We start from the raw sequence: 21760 nt of genomic DNA, 5'->3' as shown, positions 1-21760 counted from the left end.
ACTTATCAAAAGCATAACACTAAATAAGAGATTGCAAGATTATAAACAAAGTATCTAGTAAAAGAGTGTTGTCTCACTTGTCATTTAATACTACTTCGGGTATTCTTTATATTATTCCCGTAATTTCTTGTCCTCTGATTTTTGTTACTATTTGTTGCTTCCAGTTTTCGAAATAATTATTGCTAGAAAGGATTTGTCATGATTTTTATGTTAGATTGCCCTAACTTCTTCGCTTTTGACATTTCTTCTTTCATACGACTTTAAAATTGTTCATTTATTAAAACAAAAATCTATAAAAAAAACAATCTCTTCATTTCAAAAATAGAAGCAAGATCTACATTCATTTAATCTCTTAGACTCCATATTGTGATATAAACTTAAAATCTCATGATTTCTCTAAAATAAATCACCTCATGAATCATAGTTCACTTCACATATTACTGGGCCATTCCGTTTATGACTAGCCATTCGATATTTGTCATATAGCTACTGCATACATTTCAATCATCGCAAACCTTTTTTTTAAAATTAATTTTAAAAGAACATCTTTCTCTAGAATTTGAAAATAATATCATCTTAATAGAAAGATTTTATAAGTAAGAAGAAAAAGTTAAATTTCTTTTATTATTTCTGTGCTCAATTAGACAAGTATGGGGTATATCACTTAAATCAACCATCTTAATCAGTAGAGAGCATATGCTAAAACAAGGCTGGCCTACAGAAGATACAGACAAGAACAACTCAAACTTCTGATGATACATAATTCATTGTTTGACAAAAGGCAACAGTCTCTTTTTCTTTTTTTAAATTTTTGGGTAATGGGTTTTGGTATGGTGTATAAGGGGGGCCTTCTCTCTACTATTTACCTACTGCCAAAGGCCCTCTCTGCTCCACATCTCATGTGCGTCAAATCATAGGTTTTTAAGAAAAAAATGTTCACTGTGTAAATAATGCAAATTCACATTCATATGTATATCTAATGTCCTATCACTTCATATAATTCCACAAGGCACCCGAAATGATCGAGCGTGTTAGTATTATCAAGAAGAAGTGTGTTAAGTCAATATTGAACGAAAGAAAGAAAGTGATTAAAAGTGTAAAAAGACAAATCTACTGAGAATAACAGGGATGAGGAGTCATGAAGAATATTAACTACCCTATCTATCCCCACAGCTTAGCTAAGCAATTTGTATTCTAGTGCTGTAAATTTGCCATGAGCAAAGATCTTATAGGGAGTTCTAAAGGTGGCCTTTCTCTTTCTTTGAGCCCACATAGGGAGTAGAAAGAAATGATCTCATGAATCTATTTTTTTAACAAAGCAAAAATGGAGGAGGATCTAACAACAAAATGCCACAAGAGTTTACCATGAATGGCTAAACAAAATCCCATCATTAAGCATTTTTGAGGATTTTTTTTGAGTACATACACAAAGAGATAACAGAATAGCATAAAAACATTACCATAACAAGGAAACAAAAATCTATACAATCAACTTAAAAAGTATCTCTCATCTCTTGATGGAAGATGGATGATAGATATAGTAATAATAATAATGATGATGATTGATTAGATATACAAATTATTATTTTTTTTACCTTGAAGAAACTGGATTCAAAGCTCTAGCAAAACCATTCATGGCTCCATAACTCTTTGAACTGAACCCTAAACATCCAAGCAGGCCTTGCCTATATGGCAAGAAAGTCTTCTTCCTCATTTCTTCTGATTGAGCTCGGTTAGTAGTGTAATGCAACTCATGAGGCGATGGAGGAACTCTTCTCTTACCAATCCCACTTCCATTCACGGGCTTCTTCTTCTTCTCTTTTGTATTCCCATTTTGTTTATCTTTTTTTGTTTCAGATGTATTTGAAGATTCAGTTGGAGTTTTGTTGGTTGAGATTTTGTCAAGTTTTTTGTCTTTCACGGGTGAAAATGATATCCCACTCCAAAACTTGTGGCCGTTGTTTCTTCCTTCGCTTTTACTTCTATATAGAAACTCCTTAAGGAATACCCATCTTTTTGAACTCCTCCCGACTGATGAAGACCTCGAAGAAGATCCAGAAGGGCATGGCGTCGTTTCATTTGAAGTTTCTTCTTCATCATCTTGCTTAATCTCTTCATTTTCATTCTTCTCTTTCTTCTTCTCATTGATAACTACTTCCAGTTCCTCCTCATCATAATCCTCCTGCCATTCATACGACGTCGTTCGAAGTGGTGACATGGATCTAGTCCTTCTCCTCAATGATCTACTCCGCAGCTTCAAATCTCTTCCTCTGCAACTTTTCTCTTCTTCATCCTCATTCTCGTCGTGATCAAGCAATGGTGCTAGGACTTGTGGACGTTTAAGGTGAGTGGACAGCTTCATCGGCCGGATCTGGCCGTTTAAGAACAACTCATCAGCCGAGCTCATGGATCCATCGGCGGCGCCACCACCCTCGGTGGTAAGTCTAGCAGAGAAATCAAAATCTTCAGAAGGTGATGAAATTGAAGTACTAACAGCATTTTTCACGCTAGTAGTTGATAAAACGAAATGCATAGGACTCGCCGGAGCACTGTAATAGAAGCCACAGTGTGGTTGACCACGGCCTGGACTTGACGGAGCACTAACATATGGAGTTGAGCATGAACTATCTATATCGTCTGAAAACATGCCGGCATCCGCCGCCGAACCATTATCAGGTTCTGATTCCGGCTCGGCGGAGGAAGTGGTGATGGCGGAGGGGTGATTTTCGAGGGGTTTCATTATTTTCTGCGAAAGGTTTGTGCTGGGAATGTGTAGTGATGTATGCATAAAAAATAGAGAGAAGCAGGAGGGGCTTTTTGGGAAGTGAAAAACGTTAGAGAATGGCCCTAAATGTTTAGATATATAACGACTATGCCACTGAGAGTAGCGGGTCAGCAGCTTATTACTGCTGGTATTTTTTTCCTAATAAAATAATTAATATAGTTATTAATGAAAGTGTTATCTTCACAAAAATGACATTTATTTTTAATAAATATAATTATAATTTTAAAAAAAGACACTTATTTTAGGACGTAATAATTAATTGATAGGGATGTAATTTTGAAAACTGTGGTATATAAATTTACATGAGGCATGAGCATTAATTGAGTGCTCTGGACGGATGTATCTACATTTATGATTTTTTTTAAAAAAAAACATGTTCAAAACGCATACAGTAGTATTTGAATAAAAAAAAATATAAGAGTTTCATTTTTTCTCAAAATAAAAATGAGTAATAATTAGTTTCGATAATAGAATCTCATTGTAATGTAATCTGCATATGCTAAAAAATAAAAATATACAAATTCAGTGTAAAAATAATTCTTTTATTTGAATGACCCAATTTATGAGGAATTTCATTTAAAAGAAATTTTTAAGCATTTTATGTTTAGAATGAATATTGTGCAAATAAATGACACCGCCAAGAAGAGTTAATTAATCTAAGATTAAATAAATGTCTTAATTACAAGTGTAAATTACTGATTTGGAGAAAAGTAATTAAATTAGTCACGTTTGGAGAAAATTCATCTATTGTCGTGCACTGCCAATTATTTTTTTCTAAAAAAAATATCACATATTAAAAAATGACAATTTTATATCCCCTCCAATATAAAAGTAACAAAACCCATCCCAACCAATAGAAATTAAATTTATTATTTTGACTTTCTCCAGCTATCAAATAGAGTTACAATTATGAATTCTTTAATGCAATGTATTATTTTTCACTTTTGCAAGATGGAATCAGAAGAAACGTTGGTGGTGAAAAATATAATAAATGTGATTTCCTTTTCTGGTGAAGCATGAAATATATGCTTGAAATGTTTGTTCTCTCGTTAAAGTTAATTAAAAAAAATTATAAAGTATATTATTTAAAATGTATAAAATCTCAAACAACTCAATAAATAATATAAACTTGGTTAGATTAAATGAGAAACATTGTATTTTCTGTGGTTTAGAGTATAAAGTGTTAAATATTTGATTTATTGGTTGGAATGCTAGTTAGCTCGTTAGTCAATAAGTTTGTTTGCATTCTAAACCTTATTTTTAACATATAATTATAATTGTATGAATATTGAGAATTATTGATTTTTGTGTAATAATATGACAATTAGATTTTTTCTTTTGCATATCTTCTAGAATATAACAGGCTTTGTACAAAGAAAAATTATTTGTTTCTTAAAAATTTTCAACAACCATCAACATAAATCGTGATTATTGCAAAAATTGATACGAAAAAACTCATAAATCTTCTAAACATTATTTTCGATTATATTACATAAAGCAATAGGTTTTCAGTCTCTAGTCTCAAGAGAATAATTACTTGTAATGAGTTTTAGTAACACTAATGAAGCATAATACTCATTTAGGAAAGGCTGGAAAGTTTTAATATATTTTTCAACAATGATTTTTTTAATATACTACTCTATCTTTTTAGCATAAACAAAAAACAATTTGTTTCTTGTGTTCAAAGGAAGCACCACTTGATGAAAGATACAATATTTGCACACACTTTTAGAAATTCATTGTTGCAATATCTCAAAGCAATACATGAATCATGATGAATCTTTTGTAGTTCTTGTGCTTTTGAGTCAATGAGATTAGATAGGGTATCATCATTTTTTTTTAATTTTGATTTTTCGTACCTCATTTAAAAGTGATGTTTTTAATAAGATTTTATTCATATTCATAGCTCGATTGCAGGGCCTATTTAAGGGTGGCGCTTCCAACAAAAAAAAATTCACATCCAAGGCTCGACTGCGGAATTTATTTTGAAGTAACGCTTTCAATAAATTTTTCTCCATTCTAAAAAATCAAACTTGAGACATCTAATTAAGAATGAAATAGTTTCACCGTTACACCATATATGCTAGACATTGGGTATCATTATTAGTAAATAGTCAAGGGGACTAGAATTCTTGACCAATTAGAATGTCTGAATATAATAATTTTTTCCTCTTCTTTTTTCTTCATGATGAACATATATTAATCATCAAGAAGTAACATTTAGAGATCTCCTGGCATGCATGAAACTTTGGTATGAATTATTATATGTGTAAGACAAAAGCAAATGATGGTAAGAATACTAAGAAATAATACTAAGACTAGATCCATAATATGTTAGTATTTGCTTTCCAAAAGTGTGGAAAAGGTCTTTCCATTTCTTGTGGCTTAATATTGCTATTGCCATGCCATGTCCCAACATAAGCTAAAGGCCTAAATTATTGCTCCTATCCAAAAATATATATACATAATATAATTGTCCTCTCTTTTGTCTCATCCACTCCTCTTTTATTATATACTATTTACATTTGGGATGGCTATATTATTGGCTTTTACATCAATTGTTATTATATCTTGATTTTCGAAAAATTAATTTAAGAAATTAAAATTTCAACTATACTCATTCGTAATTACATGGTAATTGTAGATTGTTAAAATATAAATATTATTAAAGCTTATTTAAATTGACTTATTTTCAAGTGTTTTTATGTTAAAATAATTTTAGAATACTTTTGGAGTGATTGGGTAACACAAAAAAGTATTTATAAGCCAAAAGTCAATCCAAATTTAAGAGGAGTTTACCTTGAAAAAAAATATTGATCAGTATAATTCAAATTACTTTAAAATTATAATAACATGTAATGTATTACCATAAGAAATTAAGTAATTATTCTATAAGTCACGTTTGAAAAACAAAAATATACACCTATCTAATTTCTACTTTAAAAAAAATAGGGGAAAAGAAATATTCAACGAGTGTGTCAAACTTTGATACTCCAAAAAAATCCAAATGATTAATTGGCCTATAAAAATGACAAACTAATACTACTACACGTCCAATATCAAGATTATACAATATTATAGTATAAAATATAAAACTCAAAGACAAGTTGATCATTAACTTGCCACTTTCTTAATTATTTCTTTTTGTATCATCTTAATTCTCAGCCAAATATAGGGTATGGACCAATGGATAAATTCCTTTCGATTAAAAAAAAAAAGAAGGGGTAAGCAAAAGTCATCAAATCTATATACAAGCCAAATTGGTCTAGCACAACAAATTTTCTTAATAGGAAAAACAAAGGGGAAGTATTAGGGTTGTGGGGAGGTCAATTTTCCAAGTCTTTTTTTTTTCTCCTCATTTTCAAAGTCTAATTGAGATATATTTTGACTTTTGGAGATTTATAACGACTACTCCAAATAGCCCTTAGACTTGTTTTTGGTTGATTTTAGAACCCTGTTTTCCCTTAGCCCCTAGGGGTAATTGGGAATAGCATAAATATTTTGTTTATGACTTTGAGGAAATTGGTTTATGGTTTGAGATAGGGTTAAATATGGTAAATACTTCCTCCATTCAATGATTATTAACTTTGCACCGTTTTTAAGAAATTATAATAAAGAATTAATGTTAATATAGCAATTTTTTTAAAAAATCTAATAGAAAAATAATTATGATTAATAATAAGCTAAATTATGAACTACGTATAAAATCAAAATTATTTTATTAAATAAATAAAAAATTATTATTAAATATTTTAAAACAATATAATGGATGACTATTCGGAAGATGGCTAAAAAGGTTTAAGATTTATAAAATGGGCAAATTGGCATGGAAAGATTAAAGACATAGTAAAAAGAAAGGATTAAAAGAGCATAGGGAGAAGAGTTTAGGGGGTTATAATAGAATAAAATAAAGTTAAAACTTAGGGAATTGGGAAAGAAGTACAATGGACCACACAAATATTAGCCTGCAAAATAACAGACCTCGGCACGTTCCCCTCTGCCCTATACCTTCGAGGTCTTTTCTTCCTCTGTTTTGCACCCTCACCATACTTACCATGCTTCCTATTCCATCTCTCTTATCATCCAATCCCTTTTCGTGCTTGCAAGTTTTTCGACACGTATCAAGAGTTAAATAGGATCAAGAGGTTTATCTCGTACATAAGTTATATTATTTATAGATATATTCTTTTTATTTAATTTTATCGTGTAATATTTCTTAAACGTATATTAAGATATCCCCAATTTGTTAATGATATTACCTCCTTGTAGTTGTTATTCATAATAGTAATATGTTTTAGTGTAAATTCATAAAGTAGTATCTAGAGAATGTATATATACACGAATTGTGTGAAAAAATTATTTTCGATAGATAATTAATTTAAAAACAAACACTCAAAAGTAATAGATAGTCAGACCTGACTAGTCACCCTAAGTAATAGTCATAACAAAATTCACACTAGGCCTTTTCATTTCGTAGGAAAAGATCATGACTTATGCGTCCTATCAAACGGCTGTTAAACTAAAAAGGTTTACTGAGTAACATGATGTTCACTTCTTAGCGCTTAGGCGCTACTATCTAAAAGTAAGTTTTTCGCTCTCTTCCTTTTACCTAACGGCCGTTAAACTAAAAAGGTTTAGATAAGTTGTTTGGGCAATTTTACTTTTACTTTATTATATTTTTTAATTTTCAATTGATTATACAAACAAGGCGCTAGATTAGTTGAGGGTGTACACAAAGACTCGAGAAGGAGGTGAACGAAGGCCTTCTCCATAGGATTCTGACTTAAGGCAGCCAACACGAGGCATAAGGTTAATTAGTGTAATTAATAATTAATCATTGATAAAACAATATTCTATAAACTGTCAACATTACTAATTTCTATTATTAATTAATATGGAAAATTAATCTGTATAAGATTAATGAATCTAAGCAGATTACAGAATACAGAGCTCCTTCTCACCTTTTCTATATCATAGTTTGGTGAAGAGGATTTGTCATAGCCAATCAGTGCTTGACACGTTTTAGTTGTAGCATTTTTTAATTTTTTCTTTATTCCTTTATAAAATAATTTTATTTTACTTTCGATTTATGTTTTAAATGTCGTTTTGAAAGATATTCTAGGTCGAAGGCAAATCAAGATCAAATCATTTCTAGTGAAATTTTCTCATCAATACGTGCACCTTATGGTGACTACATATGATAGATTTGTTTTATTTATTCAAATTTTATATGATATATTCATTTTGATATTTATATTTGTAATACTTTTATTTCGTAAATATATTAAATTTTAGCAATTCAACATTCACTACAATATAATATAAATAATCTTATAAATATTTTGTGATACTTAAAATATTCTATTTTTATTTTGATAGACATTCATCTTATTACTTGATATCTTGATAACGCTATTTCATATTAATTTATTTATAATAAATATATCAATTTTTTTAAAAAAAATTACGTATTTGGAGCAAAAAACTAATTAATACTGTTGCAATCTGCGTCAAGACTCGTAGTTCTTATAAATAATTAAATTGAAAGATAACTATGTCCAAAATTACTACTTAATTTACTAAATATTAACTAGATACTATATTAATATTTTCTATACGCGTATGATGATATTTTAATATAAATATAAAATAAAAATTATTAAATTCATCTGAATTGATATGTCGATATATTAGCCATAAATTGTATTGAAATAAATAAAAAAGAATTGGACAGAGAAAATAAAATTAGGAGTAGTAAGAGCATGAGAGGATGGAGAATGTGATATTAGGGTGTGAAATGGATTAAATTATTATAATTTCCATAAGCAAATGACAAAAATAATGCACATGAAGTGTTTGTCAAAGTATGGAGAGTCTCTCTAACTATCAACAATCCCATCATGCATGTTTATCCTTCTCCACTTGTTAATATAAAATATTAGTAGTAATTAATGAGAGATCTATTTGCATGTGGTGCAAGTTTTCTTCATGTAATCTCACATTCTTAATTATGGATTATCCAAATTACAAATCCATCACCATATTAATTAACTATTGTTGTAAGAAAAAAATAAACTTAGCACAAAATCTTTACATTTACAGTGATGTATATATTTTGATTTTTAGTGTCTAACTTTTAATCGAGATCGATTCAAAACTTAAAATCTTGAGAAGTTTGATTTTTAATATATATATATATATATATATATATATATATATGTTTTGCGTTAGATTTAAATGAACTCGTTGTTTTAATTAAGAGCTATATTTGTCATTGTAATTAATCTACGCTTAGTTACAATTTGATGTGACTAATTTTAGTATTGTTAAACAACCATATCCCATTATCTCAAATCAAGTTGTAAGATCTAATCTGTGAGGTTATTAATTTGTCAAATTATTTGTAGATCTGTTGCTTGATTAGAAAGTAGAAAACTGCAATTTGCCTATGTGTGCCAAGGCAGTTCCACAAAAACAAAAAGAATATTCAAAACACAAGGATCCAAAGTAGATTTTTCAATGTTTACACGGGTTGATTTAAGCGAATTTAAACGTTAATAATTTAGCTAGCTTAAAAAACGCTCATTATTCGTTGTGAGTCTTCTTGGTTTGCCTCATAATCCGTCAAATACATGAAATCCAATATGAAAATCATCCTCTCTAAGTGCGTATGCATATATAAAGAATAATTACAAAATAAATCTCTATTAGAATTGTTAATCATCTCATATTTTCATATTAAAGATTTGGTTATCACCAAATTCTTCACAATTTCACATCCCATTTCGTATATTATGTCACCATCAAGATATCATCTCATATTTTCAGATTAAAGATTTGATTATCACCAAATTCTTCCCAATTTCACATCCCATTTCGTATATTATGTCACCATCAAGATATGTGTTGAGAAACCCTTGATAATTAATGATCGCTTTCTTAATAAATTCTATACTGTACTAATTTAGAACAATTGTACAATTAAATTTTGGGTATTAGATGCTTATATATCTATAAATAAATTAAGAAAAAAAATATTAAAAAGACGAAAATATTATGATTATGACATGGAGATTAAATGAGATGTCATTAAGAGAGGAGTCTATCAAACTTGGGCGGTGGGGGTAGTTAAACAGTAAGTTATGTTCATATATGTACTTCATCTACTTGCTGGATTTATGTTAAATGGACAAGATATTAATGAGATGACTCATTCCTAATTAGTCACTATCAATCAAGAATGCAGATTATTTTTTGATTAGTACAAGATAGAATTTCATGACATTCAAATAGGAAATAATTTTGACAATCTTAATCTACATATATTGTTACTACAAAGCATTAGATATAACCATTAGAACTCATTAGATGTACTATAAAAATGACCGTCTTTTAACGATTTAAACTTTTTCGATCTTTTTAGAGCTTAGATTTGAAATGAATGATTAACGTAGTGTATAGTAGAGATCTCAATCATTCTATCGCATTTTTTTTTCAATGAAGTGAAACAATGATCTACTATTTTAGATCAAAATATGGTGGTTGGGCTTTTTGACAGAAGTCATTGTCTGCTTCTTTTTCAGAAGATTCAGTGTAATACCAGATTAGATTTGCGTGGGGGCTGGGGTTGGGGGTGCACGTTACTTTGTCAGAGCTTCGCCGGCGGCCAAAGTGGACGCCTGTTCCCAGTAGGACCACCTTTGTGTCACGACTCTCTTAAGCCCATTATCATTGTGAACTCAAATCATCACGTCTACTATTTTTGGAAATTTAACAGTAATATAAATCATAGTGTAGTAGTAATAATATTACAAAATTAGAAAATAAAAATTTTAGAAATCAGTTTGAATCATCCATTGATATAGAAATGTTTTCTGTTCCAAAAATTCTTGCAGCAGTGCATTTATAGAGTAAAAGAGAGGCTACAGTAGCTGAGCTTTGAGCTCAAACCCACAACATACTCTACTGAATCTGGGATTACCTATCAATAACACACGCAAAAATCAGCGGGAAGTAAGCAGAAAGACTTTTCATCACGCATTCGCGTTCAAAGGATAATGCACCATATCATCCTGTCATGGAAACCATGATACTATCTAAGAACATAAAATATGAACAATCACTTGGTCCACTGATCTCTTTGCTTAAATTAAGATAAGCAAGAAAGAGCAATGCACAAGGAAGCTGTAAAGTAGCAAAGCTAAAGTATAAAACTTCATGTCATTCACATTAGGTCACCGATCAAATCATCCATCAAAGATGAAAGGATCTCCTTCTCGATGTCAACACCCTCTTCACAGGCTTCAAAGCTGAAATCGGTCCACTTCCCGTCTTGTGTGCTCATGTCCTTGTCAACAACCTCATCCACCATCAACTCTTCCATGCTTGTCCAGCTGGCAATCACTCTATACACTTCTTCTGCTAACCACTCCTTTCTTTGGACCAATGTTGTCCACTTAGCCCAAGCTTCAACACCTCTGCCGAAACTCAGTTTGCATCTGAGTTCCAAGCATTCGACTGCTGAATGGAACAAAACTCTTCTCCGCATCTTCAGCTGCTCCTCTGCATTTTTGTTGGTTCGAGCCTGCTGATTTTCCAGCTTGTCAAAGAGATCAAGAGCAATAATGCTCTGAACCTCACCCAACAAGAATTCTTCCATTACCATGTCGGAGCTTCTAATTATATCTCTGATATATTGGAACTCCCAGTAAGCTGATTCATTGAAATTTGAGGAAGTTAACGTAGTAGTCGACTCCTTTTCACCTGCATCAGCAAGAGAAGCGGAAGAGGCCGAGTCCAGCAACTCTGCATCACCTTCCACCAGATGAGTCCTCATGTAGGTTTTCCAATTCATCATGTAGTGAGATCCATCAGACAGATGATACTTGCTCCCTGAATCATAAGTTTCATCCGTCAGGATTAATTGATATTTTTTCAGGGGAAAATGGAAGTATGCTGGTAACTACCACTGAATAGTTTTGGCAAAAAAGAGACTGCAAATAGGACAAGTAATTCCACCTGAAGAGCAGGAAGATCATTTTTGTTTATGGAATAGAGAAAAGAGAACTTTACTGAAATTTATCTGATCATGAGCAAATTATATAAAATATATCTTATCCTAAACTATAGCTCTAATAGATTGACCTTAAGGTAATCCTTTGTTGTCCTGTTTTCCATTTTCATCCATCTAACAAGCTTGGGCATTTAGCCTAAAGTGGCAAAGTTTTAGATTAAAATATAATACGAAACGCCTTCTTACAGAGAGTCAAAATAAAAACAGAATTATCATCACAATCTTAAATAGGATGGAAACAAAAGGAGGAAACTAAAGATCAGCATTATTACCATCAGTTGCTAAACTTCTGAAGCTATCCAAAGAGCTGCAACTGCCTCCTGAAATAGAAGGTTCCATACTTGAGGCCAGACTAAATTCTCCTTCACACGTAATGCTGCTGGCAGTTTTGGGATTTTCTACCCTATTTGGACCCTGAAATTGATGCAGATAAGATCAGCCTGGTACATTATACTGTTTTTTTCCTTTTCTAAGAAACACAGTACAGTAATAATACAGAAATAGGATAACAAACAACTGCAATAACACCTCAATCCTGAATTAGTTGGTTTTGCATATAAATTCTCAACATCAATTTTATTCCATCTTCATCCATTTTTTTCCCAATACTTTATAATTTGTACAATGGGACAAACTAGGGATACTAAAACTAGGACTTATCTAAACCTGACACTTAACCCTACATGACATATAATCTCTATAACCAAGCTGAAAGGCACTTTGTCAGATATCAGACGTAATGCAAGCCTACCAACATTACTAAACCTAATTCTAACTAGTTGTATAGTGTATATATGGATATTCTGCTTCCATTGTCTTGTTCTTTGCTAATTTTACACGGAGTTAGTTTTATCAAAGAAAAGGTCTGCATGGATTCCAAAACATTTTAGAATCATATCATCAAAAGTAACAAAATTTATAAGACTGCAATGCTTTTTATAAATCTAAGTCTGGCATTCAGTGGTTTCAACTAAACAAAAGAAAACGAAAGGAGACGGGGGACCCCAGAACTCTATCGCTTACAGTAACGAAAGCCTTTTATGTGCCTACAGCTACTCTTTTTGTCAACTATTGGATTGAGAAATCAAAGGTAAAAATGACGACTTCGAAAATCATTTCAGAACCCCTTAAATGACTAGTAAAAAAAAAAAGAAACAAAAAAAAACACCAATTATTTTCACAGCCTCCTGTTGAGCTTGACTGCTATTTCACATAACAAACTACACGACTAGTCAAAAGAAATAAAAACAGCCAAAGTTATTTACTTGGATCTCAGCTCAGTAAGGAAGCTGGACAGTTCAACTTCAAAGAATTCCTAACCCTAGCCGTTATTCATGCAAAGTGGTCATGACACATTTTCACATTTGGGTACCTGTTAGCCATACAAGCATTTATCATGTTGATGTACCTCCTAAGTAATTCATAAGTAATTTACTACATGATACATGACTTGGAGATATTCTATTTCTTTTCACCAAGGAACAAGTATATGCACACTTCCATACACTGACAAAAATGTGGTATGCTATGTCAAAAAGTTTCTTATGCGTTTGATCACCATCTACATTCCAATTTCTCATTGATTTACCTGTTCCTATTTTTTTATCTAAGAGTTTGTTTGGGGGTTGGTTGGTGTTTTAGTCATAAAAATGGCATTTTGAAGCTAAGGGAATTTCAGAAATACCTGCCACATCTGAGTTGCAGTAAGCTGGAGGTCATCAACAGAAGAGTGACCAGGGTCACCTGCTTTTTCATTAAGCAAATCAACTTGAGGTCTCCTCCCATGTGCTACAATGGACACACTATCTTCAAAAGCATTGGTAGAAGTAGAAGCAGTCCCCGTTTTGATGAAATCTTCACAAGATGGTCCGACTTTAGAAGTTAATTCTTTAATCTTTTGTTCTAAGAGAATACCTAAATCATCACCACCAATGCGAAAAGAAGGCATTGTTGATGTCCTTGAATCAGACTGATCATCATAGGAACCTGGAAAAAGACACAAAGCACTGTTCTTTTCCAAAACATGACTTGATGAAGTGGGGCCAGGCATTGATTTTTTGATGGGTGAGGTGAAAGTAAATGACACTACATCACTCCCATTTTTCCTGTCAGCTGTTTCCCAATTGGAGCATCCTTCAATAGTTAAGTTACATTTTATAGACCTCTCATCTTTATTCTTCATCATATTGTCAGCACCACATTCATCAGAACCAATATCAACATTGACTGGCTGTTTCTTTCCAGTAAAGGACCTCACTCTGGAGTCCCTAGATGATGAAAGGTCCTTTCCAACGTCAGTTTCTACAATACTTGCAATTCCAGTAGCAGCTGTGGTATTTACAACAATCCTACTTACAGTCTTGGTTGACCTAGACATGTTACCAGTAGATGATGATTTTTTCTCTTTATGGTAGGGAGCTGAAGTGTTCGAACTCTCCCCGTCTTTATTAGATGCAGAGTTCTGCTTCTGGTTGTTCTGTCTGAGCACATCAGAAGGACGGTTGAGAGAATTTTTCCTTTCCCCTACTTTTACACTTGTCCGCCTCCGACCAGACTTAGACTCATTCTGTTCTTTCTGGTTCAATGGGTTCTTACTAGAAGTAGATTCCTTCCCCTCTCTTTTCTGAACATTGGTCTTTGCCTGAACTGCTAGTGAAACTGACTTCTCCTTCCCCTTATTCTGGGATACATCTCTTCTTGATACCTCAGAAACCCTCAATTGACGCAAATTATCTGATTGAACCTGGCCTCTTTCACAGGGTTGTCTTCTGACGTTCTTTACAGAATTTTGTTCTTTTGGCCTGTGCGGTGCTTCATAAATACTAGACTGTCTCTGAACAGCCTCTATTTGATCTCTCAAGTCCCGTATTCTCAAAGGGGCAGAGGAAGACCCAGAAGATTGCACCTTTTCTCTGGCAGCGGGTCGAGGACTCTGCTGGTATATTTTAGCAGCTGCCTCTATTATGTAAGCTGCATTCTTAGGAGGGATGAACCCAGGACTCTTGATAGGAGATAACAATCTTGGTTGAGTAACTGCAATAGGTTTAGCTGATTTTGGAGGCAATACCTCACTTTGGAACCTCTCGATGGGACGGCTCTGCACCTTCTGCAGCCTTACTTCAACAGGGTTTCTCTTAAATCCGTCCAGTTTATTTCGCATGTTACCATCGACTATCATATGATGTTCATTCTGGAAATCAGCTATAAAACTTAGGTATGGAGAATCTCTGAAGGAGTGACAATCAGAGGATGCATTAAAATTGGGATCAGACTCTTTTGAAGTTGGCAAAGAATCCAATCCCATAAGACGTGCAACAACCCCAGGTGCTTTTTGACCATAACTTTCATCCTCAGCTACTGATGAAGCACTATAGAAATCATAGTTCTGCTTGGAGTTGGAACCAAGACTATGATCGTGAGCCTTCAATAATATACAGATTATCAAAATGATAGACCAAAAGATATGATAAACAGTCACAGAGATAATGTCTTAAATTATTTGAGAGGAGATAGCAGAGTAAAGTAACAAGTTACCTGCTGAAGTCTTAAATTGGCTGATCCATTGGCATTTTCTTTTCCTTGTTTAGAGTTGTCTACAGCCACAATAACAGGAACATGTATAGCAAAATATTCATCAATAAGCATCAGTTACAAGAAAAGTGGCCTTCAACTGCCAACAGGCAAGGAGAAAAGGAGTTACCAGGTAGTTCAGACTTGTTAGAGAAAAGCTTCTTTCGAGATTTGATATTCCAATCAAATAGCTGAAGAAAGCCTCCCTTTGAAGTTCTCTTTTCAACCTCCATTTTCTCATTTAATAGAACAATGCTCCCATGTGGATGTATCAACAAACAAAATCTGTTGTCAAGAATGGAAATTTTCAAGGCATCTGGTCCCAGATGTTATACAAAGAATGAAGTAAACAAGTAATCAGAGGAAACAAAGACTTCCAACCAACTTCACACAACTTCCATTTAAGAGTGTGTTTAGAAATTCGCTGTGATATCTGGTTGGTCATAAAAGTAGGTAACATATACAAATTGTATACGGATACAAAAGGGTATACTTGTAGTATTCTTGTACATTTGAGTACTAAGAGTTGACATCCATATCTACATGTTGATTATTGTTGAAATTATATGGCATAAGGTGTTGTTTGATTTACAATTTAGTTACAAATGGATTAAAATACATGTTTGCTTACGCAAAGAATGATGATGTTGGAATTGATGCCAGGGATGCAAGTCTAGTGGTGATAGTTTAACACATAATGTGTTGGTTAGGCACATGTTCACAAGTTTGAACGTTAAAGCAGACAAAATCCTAATATTCAAGCAGAGAAGGATAGAGGAGCGGGCCATTATCTATCAAGATTCGAACTATGCGCCACTGGCCCTTGCAGATTTCTCATTTATCAATTACCAAAAGATAATAATAACCTAGGAATTGTCATGCGATAAATAATAAAAAAGCAGTATTCTATAGGAATTGTCTACATTTATTTGACCACATCCCGTGTAATTAATAACTCAAATTCTCGTATAAACAATATATGTATTAGTAAACGTTGCATAAATAATATTCCGAATTCTATATCGGTGTTAGAACATCCTTATCCCATCAACCAAACAACCTCTAAGAGGTTAACATTCATAAAGGAAAATGATTTTCCCAATAGCAACAGAATTCATTTCCTCTTTTCTCGTATAAAACATTTTCCCACAACTCAAGGTCTCAAATTATCGCTTATGATTTCATAGAGTAATTATTTTTCAGGATAGCATAATTCTCCATAACAAACACACATAGCATTTCGAGAAATCGGCTACAAGATGCAATTATCACAAAGCTCAAACCTAACTATTTCTAACCAGCACTACTTCATTTGAGCAAATAAAAGATTCTCGAAGATCCGACAATTAAATTTCTACATCAAAGTAAGCATTTAAACCCATATACGCAAACTCATTTTGTTAAAGCAGCCAAAAACACCCCGAATCTTCAGCTACATTACAATCAAAATTAATCAAATTAAAATGCATAAACATAACCAAATAAACAACTCGGAACGATCCAGTCGGAACGATCCAGAAACAAACTCACCAGTGAATCTTCAAATCAGTCAAATCGCACATTGTTTCCACCATCAAAGAAGCTAAAAATTAAGATCTGAACTGTAGTTGAAGCTACAAACAAGCCTAGGGTTTTCAAAACAAAAAAAAACGATCGATGAGATGGTGGAGAAAAGGTAAAGGAAGAGCTTGAGAGAAAAATGTATGCTACTGTGTGTGCGTGAGAGAGAGAGGTGACTGAATTTGAAAATTAAAAGAGGAAGGTGAGAGTGAAGAGACAACGTTCTCACCGTTACAGGAAATTTTCTTTTTTTCTTTTTCGAATCCTTCAATTGAATTATTTCACCTCTTTTTTAATGTAACAAACTTAAATAAATACATATAACATAATCAAATAAACAAAGTTGTGCTTTTCCTTTTTTCTTTTCCATTTTATAATAAAGGTAATCATTATTTAATGATGCGGTCACATATTCAAAATAATATTAAAAAATATTTTATATTTTATAATTTATAATGTTCGAATTAAATTAGGGGGCATCTAAGTATTAATATTAACAATGAAAAATTAAAAATTTATTGAGTCAAAAAAATATTAAAAAAGTAAAACTTATTAATATGTATTGTTTGACTAAATTTATGTACTATTAAGACCAAAATATACAAAATTTATGCATTGATTATGTAATAATTGTAGTGCTTGAATTAATTTGTGTTCATTTTAATTGATTTTATTGAGCACCTCTAATTACAGTAGGTATGAGTAATTCTATGTAATCTATTTGTATGAATAGGAAAAAAATAGTTAATATTTTTTTCCCTCATAAAATATTGAAAATCTATTAAATAAAAAATATATAAAAAGTAAAACTTATTAATATGCATTGTTTGACTAACTTAAATTACTACAATGGCTTAAATAAATTTATACATTGACTTGACTGCATTATAATTGTAGTGTTTGAATTAATTTGCATGGACTTAAGTTGATTTTATGGAATACATACTTATTACTACTTTAAGAATAGGTATTGAGTAATTTTATTTGTCGATTTATATAGGTGGAAAAAATTACTAATATATTTATTTATCACTAAAAATTGAAAATTTATCGAGTAAAAAAAATACAAAAGAGTGAACTTATTAATATGTATTGTTTGACTAAATTTAATTAGTATTATGTCAAAATATACAAATATACATTAATTACGTTAAAATTGTAGTGTTTAAATTAATTTGAGTGCACTTTAATTGATTTTATGGAATACATTATTATATTCCTTCAAAGTAGGTATCGGGTAACTCTATTTGATCTACTTGTATAAATGGAAAAAGATTATTAATATTTTTTCCCTTATTAAAAGTTAAAAATCTATTTAATTGAATGAACTGAATTTGAGATGATCAATCATTTTTTTAAAAAAAATACTTATTAATAATATTTTACTAAATTTATTTAATACTATGATGAGATATGCAAAATCTATGAATTGATTATACAAAAACTCATTAATATGTATATGTATATAAGTTGACTAAATTATTTACCTTTATAATTGAAATATACAAATAATATTAAGTATATGATACGTGAAAATACAAAAATTATATAGTTACAAGTAGGGGGCTTATATGATTGGTTTTGAATTTTTTAAATATCAAATCAAATTATTTATATTAAAATTTCAAATTTATAAATTAAATCATATTAATAAAACTTAGATTTTTTTCGGGAAAAGTAGTCATACAAACATAAATTAATTTGTGCTCTAAATTATGTCAAAATACAATTATATAAGGTGTTACTTAAGAAAATTAACAATAAACATGAGATGAGCGACGACACTGAAATATTCAATAAAAAATAATAATGAAATCGCATAAAATAAATATTAAAAATTAATAAATCATGACGAAATTAATCATAATTTAAAAGTACTAAATCATGCTAATTAACTCTAATAAGTATTAGTTACATGACTAAACATTGAAGAAAAATAAAATTAGTTATGTATTTTAAATGCCTAAACGGATGTAAAACTAAAGAACAAATATTCGACATTATTGCCAAATCTTAGTGTTGAATTAATATTTATTTTGTTAGCATTAGTACTAATTTGATTTTAATTTGAGCCTTATTAGAATTATTTATATCTATAGACTACAATCTTTATTGGATCATTCAAAATTCGAAGTCTCAAAACTTAAAATAATATGTTAAAAAAAGTGTAAAGAGGGTACGAAAGAAATATTTAGAAATCATATCAAAGTAAATACTTTTGTGTATAAAATAAATTTTAAACATTATATAAAAAGTCGGGTTGATTTGTTCATTAGTTGACTCTTTTTTAGTTAAAGCAAACCAACTCAAGTATAATCGAATTTTTTTTCAATACCATACTAAGTCAAATCAAATCATGAATTAAATTTTTTTCTGATGTAAGTTTAACTCAATTTACGATGTGATTTAATTTTATATGTCCCCACTATTTTCTAATCTAGGTTATAAAAAATATTAGACCAAACATTGAATTAACTAAAGCAATATAAAAAGAGTTTATCTTTTTCTCCCTTTTCTTACCATTTATACTCCATCTTCCTAGTGGAATTATTTTAATTATCTTTCTTTTTATAAGGGAAAAAGAGGAAAAGGTGGTATTTGTTAATTTGTTTTTATTGTTTCTAGAGCCAACAAGGTGCAACAAAAAATGAGTATTGGGAGTATCCTTTTTCTGTTTTTGAGAGGACACAATATCTAAAAGAGTATAGAATTTCAATAATTCCAAGGTACTTGCATTGATTCAATTTGACTTTCCTAACCTAATTGCCTTATACTCGAATTGTAGTACTAATTTTTTAAAAATTATTAGTAAAAAATATAGTATGCTAGTGGAGTTACTTCCAAATATTCCTTCAAGTCATTTAGATAACTTTGTATGAGATCTCACTTATAGGTTTGTGTTAGTGGTGAAGTGGTGGGATTTCTTCATTTACTCTTAATTAAAAGTTTTGAGTTTAAGTTTTGATATGGTAAAATTTTTGTTAGGGTTTATTTTTAAATGGATCCTGCAATGAGTGATCTAGATCTAATCGAGAGAAAAGAACTTTTGTACCCCAAAAAATAAAACTATTTACAATTTTGTGTTTATTATTTGATACCATCACAATATATATATACTCGGATGGTATCAAAGAGGCAAAAATAATGCTTTAATGAAAACATTACCTAGTTATTCTTTGATATCATTAGTATATAGTCCAATGACGACATCAAGGAGGAATAGATAGTGTTTCAGTGAAAAGATTGCTCAATTACTCCTTGTAGATGATATCACCAATGATTCAATTAATAGAACAAGGGACGATAAATAGTTGGGCACGGTTCAATCAAGATAAATATATTGGGTTGAATCCAATTTGGATAATACTTTGTCTAATAATTCAATTTGTGTAGTTTCTCCTTTATTAAGGACTCCCATATGGGTTCCGAATACTGGACAAAAAAAAAAAAACTTTATTGCTTCATTGACTTGTTGAGAAAAACTTTTCTTTCTTTTTTTCTTTGCGCATAATATTCTCTTCTAAATACTATTTCCTTCATCTCATTTTATGTCATCTTTCAAATTTCAAGAGTCAAAATAAATTTATTTTTTATCGTAAAATTTTTATAGATCTATTAAATATTTTGAATTATCAATTATTGTGACTCATAGTATTTTTTACATAGTTTATAAATATATAATGTTATTTTAAAAAAATTATAAATCTCATGCGCGAAGTATTGACCGTAAACGTTTTGTAATGTGAATGTGATGTAAGAGTTTCATGTTTCTAGTCAAAAATAAAATAAAATTAGAAGTCTAAGTGATAAGTTATTTTTTAATCTGAATAAGTAAAAGTAGACCATCAAACTAACCCAAGATTTAGTAATTGTTTGGAATTATTTTCTCACAATTATTGATTTTTCATGTGGCAGAATGCATCATTCATGATAGGTCCCAAAATTAAAGGTGACTTTAATATTGCACTGCAAAATTTCAAAGTGTCCAACATGAGTTTGTCACATTCAAAACCAGCAAATGAGGTTTAGGGGGACCATCATATCATAGCCATGTGGAAATACAACAATATAAATAATTATATTAATGCACAATTTCTTGATGTGAAAAAATAAAAGTACTAAAATTTAAAACTTCGTACTAAAAAATATTTTACTCATCGTGAATCTAACTTAGTGAGCTAATAGATTTTTTATATTTAAAGTATAAAAGGTAATATAATAATCTTTATTTTACGTAAGAAAAGTAGTCTTTTATATTTTCAAGTTAACAATAAACTTTGTATTCTTCCATTAAAAATGTTGATTATAATACCTTGAAAGAAATTGACAAATCATAAGATTAGTATGTGTTTTGGATTTTAGGTAACAAAGTCCTTCATGGCATTAAACATGATGAACCCCCCTTTTATGACTATATATAAATGAAAAGGATTTATAAAATTATGCATGTGAATTAGGTCAAAAGATTCTGAAAATCTAAATTCCATTGGCTATATATATATCTAATATGTTGATATCTTAGATCCCCATTCCAATCATAATTGCTACTATATCTTATCTTTCCTCTCCCTATCCTTTGATCCCTCGTATTAGTTGTCTAACTTTTTTTTTTAATACGTCATTTCAAAAATTATAATAAAAAAGATTTTTTTTTTATTAATTTACTTTGTAATACTTTTCTATTAACGTGTCCTATCTATAAATATCAAATTATTAAAATGAACTAAAGAAGGATTTTTTTTTAATAAACTGACATTAATAATGTGGACAAA

General features: G+C 30.7%; 2 protein-coding genes across 2 annotated transcripts; both read right to left on the bottom strand.

Annotated features, from left to right (window-relative positions):
* Positions 1–1359: 1359 nt before the first annotated feature.
* Positions 1360–2849, bottom strand: LOC101243829 (uncharacterized). Its single transcript, XM_004230242.5, has one exon. The coding sequence runs from the start codon at positions 2786–2788 to the stop codon at positions 1592–1594; it is 1197 nt and encodes a 398-aa protein (XP_004230290.3). The 5' UTR covers positions 2789–2849; the 3' UTR covers positions 1360–1591.
* Positions 2850–10615: 7766 nt separating this feature from the next.
* TRM6/7/8B (TONNEAU1 recruiting motif 6/7/8b) lies at positions 10616–17343 on the bottom strand. The gene is made up of 7 exons (XM_010315116.4): positions 17218–17343; positions 16959–17053; positions 15559–15713; positions 15393–15451; positions 13543–15279; positions 12131–12272; positions 10616–11677 (listed from the first exon to the last, which is right to left on the bottom strand). The coding sequence occupies exons 3-7, from the start codon at positions 15659–15661 to the stop codon at positions 11010–11012; spliced, it is 2709 nt and encodes a 902-aa protein (XP_010313418.1). The 5' UTR covers positions 15662–15713; positions 16959–17053; positions 17218–17343; the 3' UTR covers positions 10616–11009.
* Positions 17344–21760: the final 4417 nt, after the last annotated feature.

This window comes from Solanum lycopersicum, chromosome 1, assembly GCF_036512215.1.
Source record: "Solanum lycopersicum chromosome 1, SLM_r2.1".
In the NCBI taxonomy this organism is placed as follows: Eukaryota; Viridiplantae; Streptophyta; class Magnoliopsida; order Solanales; family Solanaceae; genus Solanum; species Solanum lycopersicum.
Note: the sequence above shows the minus strand (reverse complement) of the source record. Positions and strands in the feature narration are given on the sequence as shown.